At 39.8% G+C, this 11,754-nt stretch overlaps 1 protein-coding gene across 3 annotated transcripts in view; it reads left to right on the top strand.

The window, feature by feature from the left end:
* Positions 1-1,153: 1,153 nt before the first annotated feature.
* The window catches only part of adamtsl3 (ADAMTS like 3), a 175,000-nt gene continuing 164,399 nt past the window's right edge, over positions 1,154-11,754 (top strand). For 2 of the 3 annotated variants that reach the window (XR_010000987.1, XM_062963562.1), the window contains exons 1-2: positions 1,154-1,663; positions 4,663-4,750. Coding sequence is in view for 2 of the 3 variants with exons in the window: in XM_062963562.1 (XP_062819632.1) it covers positions 4,673-4,750 (78 nt within the window). In the remaining variant the exon portion in view is untranslated. The remainder of the gene's footprint in view (positions 1,664-4,662; positions 4,751-11,754) is intronic. The other variant, XM_062963560.1, reaches the window with a different exon arrangement.

Genomic DNA, 11,754 nt, shown 5'->3' with positions numbered 1-11,754 from the left:
GTGACCGTATCTCCTACCATAAACCTGCCCGATCTCTGCGATCGTCAGGGGAGGCCCTCCTGTCGCCACTGCCTTTATCCCAGACCCGCCTTGTAGGAACTAGGGAGAGGGCCTTTTCTGCTGTGGCCCCCCGTTTATGGAACTCATTGCCCATTGAAATCAGGCAAGCCCCCACTCTTTCAGACTTTAGGAAAGATCTAAAAACATGGCTCTTCCGATGTGCTTTCGGAGAGTAACTGTTACATGCTTTTGTTACGCCCCCATTATTTATCCTCTAGACTGTCTGCTATCTTTTCCTAGTTCCCTGTGGTTTTATTCTTATCCTTTTTCTTATCCTTTTCTCACCCCGAGTTTTAACTGAGTGTCAGTGCGGCCTGCCCTGTTATACTGCTCTTTGGATTTTGTGTTGTACTGTATATGATTCTTTATTGTATTGTTGTAATTGTATTATGATATGTTGTTTTTATATTGTGTTATATTGTATTTTTCCTGGGCATGGCCCCATGTAAGCCGCCCCGAGTCCCCATTGGGGAGATGGTGGCGGGGTATAAATAAAGTTTTATTATTATTATTATTATAGATTGCTAAATAGGTAGGTAGATAGCTAGGTAGGTAGGTAGGTAGATAGCTAAATAGGTAGGTAGGTAGATAGATAGCTAAATAGATAGGTAGGTAGATAGCTAAATAGATAGATAAATAGATAGATAGGTAGGTAGCTAGATAGCTAAATAGGTAGGTAGATAGCTAGGTAGGTAGGTAGGTAGATAGCTAAATAGGTAGGTAGGTAGATAGCTAGATAGCTAAATAGATAGGTAGGTAGATAGCTAGATAGCTAAATAGATAGATAAATAGATAGATAGGTAGCTAGATAGCTAAATAGGTAGATAGCTAGGTAGGTAGGTAGATAGCTAAATAGGTAGGTAGGTAGATAGCTAAATAGATAGATAAATGATAGGTAGGTAGCTAGATAGCTAAATAGGTAGGTAGATAGCTAGCTAGGTAGGTAGGTAGATAGCTAAATAGGTAGGTAGATAGATAGCTAGATAGCTAAATAGATAGGTAGGTAGATAGCTAGATAGCTAAATAGATAGGTAGGTAGGTAGATAGATAGATAGCTAGATAGCCCGATAGCTAAATAGATAGAAAGATAGATAGATAGCTAAATAGATAGGTAGGTAGGTAGGTAGATAGCTAAATAGGTAGGTAGGTAGGTAGATAGCTAAATAGATAGATAGAGCCCTGGTAGTTAGAGAGCTGCCACACTGCATTGATTTGGCCTCTTCCGCATTCCTCCACTAGAGGGCGCCCAGTTTCTGCAGAGCCGCAAATTGGCTGGAAAAAGCGCAAAACTCCTTTTTCTGGGGATTATATCGAGCTCTTCGCCGCCTATTTGAAGATCCGGTGTAATAACAAGGCTATTTTTTTCTGGTTTTGTTTTTGGCGCCTGTTGCTCCTTTGCTCTTTCCAAGAGGCATCGCCCAGCAAGAGCAAAAGGCGCTGGTTTGGGTCCGGATCCCTTTTTTTGCCTGTCTTTTAATAGTCCGCACTTGGATAAACAAACAAACAAACAAAGCGGGATCGAATCGGGAAATTCTCTTTCTGGCTTGTCTTCCTGTTGGCCTTGGATGCAGTGAAGAGGAGGAGAGCCAAGGGGGAAAGGCAGGTAAGGCACCATGGCTTGCAGGATTGTGCTTGGATTTCCACCAGACACACTGCCTGTCTACACTGCAGAACAAACGCACTTTGACACTGCCATCGCACAGAGCAATAGACTCGTGAGAATTGTACTTAAAGCGGTGTCCAACTGCATCCATCCTGCAGTGCAGATGCACCAGCAGTGCAAAACTTTGGAAGCTGATGTCGCCTTGATGTTAATGGATCACTCAACTGGAGTCTTCCTAATGTGTCAGTCATTCATTTCCAACACACTTGCATAGGAAATATTATTATTATTATGTTTATGTTTATTTATACCCCACTTTTTCTCTCCACAAGGAGACTCAAAGTGGCTATCTGTTATTATTATTATTATTATTATTATTATTATTATTATTACTATTATGTTTATTTATACCCCGCTTTTTCTTTCCACAAGGAGACTCAAAGTGGCTATATATCTATTATTATTATTATTATTATTATTATTATTATTATTATTATTATTGTTACTACTATTATGTTTATTTATACCCCGCTTTTTCTCTCCACAAGAAGACTCAAAGTGGCTATATATCTATTATTATTATTATTATTGTTACTACTACTACTACTATTATGTTTATTTATACCCTGTTTTATCTACTCCACAGAGACTCAAAGCAACTATGTATCAATTATTAAATTTTATTATTATTATTATTATTATTGCTATTCTGATTATTATACCCCGTTTTTTCCTCTCCACAAAGAGACTCAAAGCAGCTATGTATCCATTATTAGAATTTATAATAATAATAATAATTATTATTATTATCATTTATACCCTACTTTTTCTCTCCACAAGGAGACTCAAAGCGACTATGTATCCATTATTAGAATTTATAATAATAATAATCATCATCATCATCATTTATACCCTACTTTTTCTCTCCACAAGGAGACTCAAAGTGGCTATGTATCCATTATTAGAAATTATTATTATTATTATTATTATTATTATTATTATTATTATTATTATTATTTATACTCTACTTTTTCTCTCCATGAGGAGACTCAAAGCAGCTATGTATCCATTATTAGAAATAATAATAATATTAATTAATACCCTACTTTTTCTCTCCACAAGACAACTCAAAGCGGCTATGTATCCATTATTAGAATGTTTATTATTATTATTATTATTATTATTATTATTATTATTTATACCCTACTTTTTCTCTCCATGAGGAGACTCAAAGCAGCTATATATCCATTATTAGAAATAATAATAATAATAATAATAATAATAATTAATACCCTACTTTTTCTCTCCACAAGGAGACTCAAAGCGGCTATGTATCCATTATTAGAAATTATTATTATTATTATTATTATTATTATTATTAATACCCTATATTCTATTTTTTATCTCCACAAGGAGACTCAAAGAGACTATGTATCCATTATATTATTATTATTATTGACGCAAAGACATAGTATGACACAGCAATCAAGATCTATATGCTGGATTTCATATTATTATTATTATTATTATTATTATTATAACCTGATAATGTATCATTTGTCCTTTATTTAGAAATACAGTAGAGTCTCACTTATCCAACACTTGCTTCTCCAACGTTCTGGATTATCCAACGCATTTTTGTAGTCAATATTTTCAATACATTGTGATATTTTGGTGCTAAATTCGTAAATACAGTAATTACAGCATAACATTACTGCGTATTGAACTACTTTTTTGGTCAAATTTGTTGTATAACATGATGTTTTGGTGCTTAATTTGTAAAATCATAACCTAAGGTCCCAGGTTCAAACCCGGGGAGCGGCGGGAGCGGCCGCTGTTAGCTCCAGCTCCTGCCAACCTAGCAGTTCGAAAACATGCCAATGTGAGTAGATCAATAGGTACCGCTCCAGCAGGAAGTTACGGCGCTCCATGCAGTCATGCCGGCCACATGACATGACGGACAACGCCGGCTCTTCGGCTTAGAAATGGTGATGAGCACCAACCCCCAGAGTCAGACATGACTGGACTTAACGTCAGGGGAAACCTTTACCTTTACCTAATTTGATGTTTAATAGGCTTTTCCCTAATCTCTCCTTATTATCCAAGATATTCGCTTATCCAACGTTCTGCCGGTCCGTTTACGTTGGATAAGTGAGACTCTACTGTAGTAAATTTGATTTAGTGTTCACCTCCTTCTCGCCAAAACAAAGCAAAGTATCCTTTTGAATCCTGTGCCTGCATTGCTTGGAAGCATTGGAAAATACAGTAGAGTCTCACTTATCCAAGCTAAACGGGCCGGCAGAAGCTTGGATAAGCGAATATCTTGGATAATAAGGAGGGATTAAGGAAAAGCCTATTAAACATCAAATTAGGTTATGATTTTACAAATTAAGCACCAAAACTTCATGTTATATAACAAATTTGACAGAAGAAGTAGTGTTATGTTTTAATTACTGTATTTACGAATTTAGCACCAAAACATTACAATATGTTAAAAACATTAACTACAAAAATGGCTTGGATTATCCAGAGGCTTGGATAAGCGAGGCTTGGATAAGTGACACTCTACTGTAGATCCGGAGTTGTGTCTCGGAAGAAGTGTTGAAATCCCGAAGCAGGTTCGATTTCTCTTTGGCTTCGCTGTCGGTTGTTGGGTAATGGCAGAACAGCAGGGAAGGTTGTCCACTTGATAAACTGACTCGTGAGCAACAGAGAGAGAAAAAAGCCCCGAGCGGTTGCTCCTCCACCCTCCTGCCTCAATTGGAAGCCTCTCAACCTTCATGCTGGGCTCATGTTGTTCTCGGCGAGTCTGCTTTCCTGGCCAGCACAAACCTCGGCTGTTTAGGTTGCACGCTTTCCAAAGCTCAGCTTGGCTTTGCTGCCCAGTTTGCTTTAGTCATTCGGATTCTGGCAGGCTGCCTTCTTTTTTCTTGCCTTCTTTTTTCGCGTCTCATTCTTTCATAGCGGTGAAGCCTTCTCGCTCTTCTGTTCTCTTAAAGGTGCAAGAGGATGGCCCAGGCCAAGCCCACCGCACTCTCTCGGGAGATCACCTGGTTCACCATCACCTGCGTCTGTGCCCATCTGCAGGTAAGGCAAGAACGCTACAGGTGGAACATTGGCTTGCGGAGCAGATGATTGATTCGTATTATGGAAATATTCCACGTTTTTGTCGAAGGCTTTCATGGCCGGGATCACAGGATTGTTGTATGTCTTCCGGGCTGTGTGACCATGTTCCAGAAGTATTCTCTCCTGACGTTTCACCCACATCTATGGCAGGCATCCTCAGAGGTTGTGAGGTATGGCCATGTTCCAGAAGTATTCTCTCCTGACGTTTCGCCCACATCTATGGCAGGCATCCTCAGAGGTTGTGAGGTATGGCCATGTTCCAGAAGTATTCTCTCCTGACGTTTCGCCCACATCTATGGCAGGCATCCTCAGAGGTTGTGAGGTATGGCCATGTTCCAGAAGTATTCTCTCCTGACGTTTCGCCCACATCTATGGCAGGCATCCTCAGAGGTTGTGAGGTATGGCCATGTTCCAGAAGTATTCTCTCCTGACGTTTCGCCCACATCTATGGCAGGCATCCTCAGAGGTTGTGAGGTATGGCCATGTTCCAGAAGTATTCTCTCCTGACGTTTCGCCCACATCTATGGCAGGCATCCTCAGAGGTTGTGAGGTATGGCCATGTTCCAGAAGTATTCTCTCCTGACGTTTCGCCCACATCTATGGCAGGCATCCTCAGAGGTTGTGAGGTATGGCCATGTTCCAGAAGTATTCTCTCCTGACGTTTCGCCCACATCTATGGCAGGCATCCTCAGAGGTTGTGAGGTATGGCCATGTTCCAGAAGTATTCTCTCCTGACGTTTCGCCCACATCTATGGCAGGCATCCTCAGAGGTTGTGAGGTATGGCCATGTTCCAGAAGTATTCTCTCCTGACGTTTCGCCCACATCTATGGCAGGCATCCTCAGAGGTTGTGAGGTATGGCCATGTTCCAGAAGTATTCTCTCCTGACGTTTCGCCCACATCTATGGCAGGCATCCTCAGAGGTTGTGAGGTATGGCCATGTTCCAGAAGTATTCTCTCCTGACGTTTCACCCACATCTATGGCAGGCATCCTCAGAGGTTGTGAGGTATGGCCATGTTCCAGAAGTATTCTCTCCTGACGTTTCGCCCACATCTATGGCAGGCATCCTCAGAGGTTGTGAGGTATGGATAAATAAATTATAAATGCATAAACTTCCATGGCTCAAGGCTATGGGATGCTGCCTGCCATAGATGTGGGCGAAACGTCAGGAGAGAATACTTCTGGAACATGGTCACACAGCCCGAAAGACATACAACAACCCTATATTCCACGTTGTTGAGATAGCTAGGTTGGGAGAAAGAACTCTTGTCTGTTTGGGGGCAAGTGTGAATGTTGCAATAGATCACCATGATTATTTATTTATTCATTTATTTACTACATTTATATCCCGCTCTTCTCACCCCGAAGGGGACTCAGAGTGGCTTACAAATCAAATGTACATACAATATATTATTAGCATAGCACAATATAAGCATTAAATTACTATATTGTACAATATAATTTTATGGTAATATTATTAGTAATATTAGATTTAATATATAATATTAAATTATTATTATTATTATTATTATTATTATTATTATTATTATTATTATTATTATAAAATAGCTGTTATTATTATTTGAGACACAACAAGATTTGTCCACAGCAGACACTCTGCTGGCTGTTGTATTGGATCACATGTCAGACACTTCCCAAGTGTCTAGGACTTTTATTATTATTATTATTATTATTACTATTATTATTATTATTCTCCAGAATTACATTCCTTCATTAAAATAATGAGGTGAAAAGTTTCTGCCCAATGGTCAATTGCCATTCCTGGAGGAGAAGCACATTGGTAAACACTCCTAGCTCTCCCTCCTCCTGATTCAAAACAACACATTTCTGTGTTGTCGAAGGGCTTTCATGGCTGGAATCACTGGGTTGCTGTGAGTTTTCTGGGCTGTGTGGCCATGTTCCAGAAGTATTCTCTCCTGATGTTTCGCCCACATCTATGGCAGGCATCATCGGAGGTTGTGAGGTTTGTTGGAAACTAGGCAAGTGGGGTTTATATATCTGTGGAATAATGTCCAGGGTGGGAGAAAGAACTCTTGTCTGTTTGAGGCAAGTGTGGATGTTGCAATTGTCCACCTTAATTAACATTGAATGGCCTTGCAGCTTCAAAGCCTGACTGCTTCCTGCACCAACAAACCGCTATGTTGTGACAATAGTTCGGAGCAGTTGTCAAACAGAACAATGTGACACAAATTTGTGCTGTGATAAGGCCCTTAGTCTTTGCACTAACCCAGGGGTCCCCAAACTAAGGCCCGGGGGCCGGATGCGGCCCATCGAAGCCATTTATCCCACAGCACAAGGGCAGAAGGGGGTTGGGCTAAGTGACCCAAGGGGCCTCTTACAACCATTATTATTATTATTATTATTATTATTATTATTACTATTAACATTGAGGCTGGGTGGACATCTGTCAGGGGCAATACTAACGGCTTTTGGTGCACAAAGGCAGAAGGGGATTGGACTAAATGGCCCAAGGGGTCTCTTCCAACCCTCTTTTTTTTTATTATTATTATTATTATTATTATTATTACTAACATTGAGGCTGGGTGGTCATCTGTCAGGGGTGCTTTGCTTGTGCTTTTGGTGCACAAAGGCAGAAAGGGATTGGGCTAAATGGCCCAAGGGGTTTCTTCCAACCCTATTATTATTATTATTATTATTATTATTATTTTATTATGACACAGCAAACAAGATAGATATGCTGGATTTCATATCACAAAATCACAAGTCGAACACTTCCCAAGTGTCTAGGACTGTGTGATGTATTTTTGGATGATGCGCGCAGATCCCAGCAGGGTGGCCTTTTGCAGTTGGCAGATCGTAATTTTGTCAATGTCTGTTGTTTCCAAATGCCGGCTGAGATCTTTTGGCATGGCAGCCAATAATAATAATAATAATAATAATAATAATAATAATAATAATAATAATTATTATTATTATTATTATTATTATTATTATTATTATTATTATCAACATTGAGGCTGGGTGGTCATCTGTCAGGGATGCTTTGCTTGTGTTTTTGGTGCACAAAGGCAGAAGGGGATTGGACTAAATGGCCCAAAGGGTCTCTTCCAACCCTCTTTTTTATTATTATTATTAACATTGAGGCTGGGTGGCCATCTGTCAGGGGTGCTTTGCTTGTGCTTTTGGTGCACAAAGGCAGAAGGGGATTGGACTCAATGGCCCAAAGGGTCTCTTCCAACCCTCTTTTTATTATTATTATTGTTATTATTTTGTTATTATTATTACTATTATTAATTATTATTGCTCGGTGGCCAACTATAGTCCGGCCCTCCAATGGTCCGAAGGATCATGAACTGGCTCCCTGTTTAAAAAGTTTGGGGACCCCTGCACTAACCCATCACCAGTATGAGGATGCCTGTCATAGATGTGGGCGAAACGTCAGGAGAGAATGCTTCTTCTGGAAAATGACCATACAACCCGGAAAACTCACAGCAACCCAACACATTTCTGATCCCTTTCCGGTCCTATTTTTGGTTTCTTTGCTTATTCTTTTCATTCTACTCCGATTGTTAGGAGATCGGTCAGTCCAATAGGCACCAAGGAAGAAGAATCTCAGTTGTCGTGAAAATTTTAGCTCATTCTGATTTAAAATAGCGGCTGTACAGAAGCATGTTTTCCCAAGGCTAGATTTTTTTAAAATCTCCCCAAAATCGGGATAGTTATGAGTTTGCCAAACATAGACTCCAGTGAAACATTTGGTGTTATCTTTGATGTGCTTGCGCAGTGACAGCATCACCACAACACTTATGCAAGTTCCTGCAGTTCTGGGATGACTAATGGCAGTTTTAAAACAGAGTGCTTTGGAGATCCAAACAGCTGTTGTCCTGCGTTTTGCTGGAAGGAGCAGGACGGGGGTGGAAAGAACAAAGGCGAGAAGAAAAGCACATGCCTTTTCAAAATATATATTTTGTGAACTTGAGCAGTAAGGAGAGGCAGATAATAAATCTAATATTATTGTTGTTGTTGTGTATATTTGGTTTGTTTCTTTGTTTCTTTACAAAAATAAAGTTGTAAAAGTAATTTATTTTAATACTACCCTGTTTCCCTGAAAATAAGACATCCCCAAAAAATAAGACCTAGTAGAAGTTTTGCTGTATTGCTAAATACAAGGCCTCCCCCGAAAGTAAGACCTAGCAAAGTTTTTGTTTGGTAGCATGCGCGGCGCCCGCCAAACAAAACACCATAGAATGCAGGATTGGTATATGTACATAATAATAATGATGATGATTATTATTATTATTTTATTTTTATACCCTGCTTCCATCTCCCCAGAAGGACTCGGGGCGGCTTACATACCAGTTGTATATAGAAATAATAGTAGTAACAAGAAATTCTTGACAGGAGTCACAGTTTGTCTGGTTTAGTTATGTTGGTTTGTGATGACAACTACTGTACAGTATAGAATAAATGTTCAGGTTTTTTTTGTTCAACAATGAATATGAATTCTTCTTCATGGAAAAATAAGACATCCCCTGAAAATAAGACCTAGCGCATCTTTGGGAGTAAAAAATAATATAAGACACTGTCTTATTTTCGAGGAAACACGGTAGCTTATCTACCTGGCAATCCCAACTAAAGTTTTTTTAGTGCTTTTTGTAAGAAATACGGTAGTCATTGATTGTGTTTTAAACGAATTCTCTGATTAGAAAATGCATAAGGATGTGGGTGAACTGTAACTCCACAAATTCAAACCCCACCAGTATTTAAAGTTGGTCATGTTACATATATGTGCCAAGTGTGGTCCATATCCATTGTCATTTGGTTTCACAGTGCTTTCTAGATGTGGGTGAACTATAAATCCCATCATTCAAGGTAAGTTCCCTCCAAACTCTGCCAATCCTTAAAGTTGGTCATGTTACATATATGTGCCAAGTGTGGTCCATATCCATTGTCATTTGGTTTCACAGTGCTTTCTAGATGTGGGTGAACTATAAATCCCATCATTCAAGGTGAATTCCCTCCAAACTCTGCCCATACTTAAAGTTGGTCATGTTGGGTATGTATGCCATTGTGTCCACATCCATCATTGCTTGGATTCACAGTGCTTTCTAGATGGGGTGAACTATAATTCCCATCATTCAAGGTGAATTGCCTCCAAACTCTGCCCATACTTAAAGCTGGTTATGTTGGGTATGTATGCCATTGTGTCCATATCCATCATTGCTTGGATTCACAGTGCTTTCTAGATGTGGGTGAACTATAAATCCCATCATTCAAGGTGAATTCCCTCCAAACTCCACCAGTACTTAAAGCTGGTTGGGTATATGTGCCAAGTGTGGTCCAGATCCATTCTCATTTGGTTTCACAGTGCTTTCTAGTTGTGGGTGAACTATAAATCCCATCATTCAAGGTGAATTCCCTCCAAACTCCACCAGTACTTAAAGCTGGTTGGGTATATGTGCCAAGTGTGGTCCAGATCCATTCTCATTTGGTTTCACAGTGCTTTCTAGTTGTGGGTGAACTATAAATCCCATCATTCAAGGTGAATTGACTCCGAACTCTGCCAATACTTAAAGTTGGTCATGTTGGGTATGTGTTCCATTATGTCCAGATCCATCGCTCGTTTGGGTTCACAGCACTTTCTAGATGTCAGTGAACTATAACTCCCATAATTCAAAGTGAATTCCCTCCAAACCCTGACAATACTTCAAGTTGTTCATGTTGGGTATGTGACCGAGTGTCGTCCAGATCCATCATCATTTTGGTTCATAATGCTTTTTAGTTGTGGGTGAACTATAACTCCCAGCATCCAAGGTCAATTCCCTCCAAATTCCACTACCATAATGGATTGGATGCATATTTGCCATAATAGATGCATATTTACTCCCAGTGGTGCAGCAGATTAAACCGCTGAGCTGCTAAATTTGCTGACTGAAAGGTCGGCGGTTCAAATCCGGGGAGCAGGGTGAGCTCCCACTGTTAGCCCCAGCTTCTGCCAACCTACCAGTTCGAAACATGCAAATGTGAGTAGATCAATAGGTACCACTCCAGCGGAAAGGTAACAGAACTCCATGCAGTCATGCCGGTCACATGACCTTGGAGGTGTCTATGGACAACGCCGGCTCTTCGGCTTAGAAATGGAGATGAGCACCAACCCATGGAATCGGACACGACTGGACTTATAATAGAATTGGAAGAGACCACATGGGCCATCTAATCTAGCCCTCTGCCAGGCAGGAAGAACACAATCAAAACACCCTTGAGAGATGGCCATCCAGTCTCTTTTGTAAAGTCTCCCAAGGAAGGAGATTTTCAAGGTGACTCGCAACAAGATTTGAAATGGACACATATCTTTTTTGTAATGCTGAAACCCAACTGAATTGAGCCAGTGTGGTATAATGGTTTGAACGTTCAATAAGGATTTTGAGAAATTAGGGTTTAAATCCGTGCTCAATTACGATAAAACACTGAGTGATTTGGGGAAAGTTACACCCTCTAAATCTCCGAAGAAGGCAACAGCAAGCCTCCCCTGGAGAAATCTTGCCAAGAAAACCCCATGAGAGGATCATCATAAGTCAAGAGTCAACCTGGAGGCATATAAAAACAACACAAAAACACAAGTGAATTGAAAGCAGATGTGTAGGAAAGCGGTCCAGTATAATTCGTATCAATTTCAGGGCAAAATCATTTCACATAGTGTGTATTAGAACAGAGTGCAACTCTATTGGGTCCAAGATATTATTATTATTCTGCTTTTCTGTCAGGATTGAGACCCAAAGCCACTCATAAATAAAAAGTAATACAATTCAACATGCCCTGGGGGAGTGTTTTTAAGATTTATTTTAAAAGATATTTTAAAGATGTTTTTAAATTGTTAGATTTTAGCCTTTCTTGTAAGCCGCACCGAGCCCTAGGGGAGTGGTGGCATATAAGTTTAAATAATAAAAAATGAATAAATAAATAAATAAATAAATAAAAAATAA

Source organism: Anolis carolinensis, unplaced genomic scaffold (genome assembly GCF_035594765.1).
Source record: "Anolis carolinensis isolate JA03-04 unplaced genomic scaffold, rAnoCar3.1.pri scaffold_11, whole genome shotgun sequence".
Classification (NCBI taxonomy): Eukaryota; Metazoa; Chordata; class Lepidosauria; order Squamata; family Dactyloidae; genus Anolis; species Anolis carolinensis.
The sequence above is the reverse complement of the archived record's forward strand: the minus strand, read 5'-3'. Positions and strand labels throughout refer to the sequence as shown.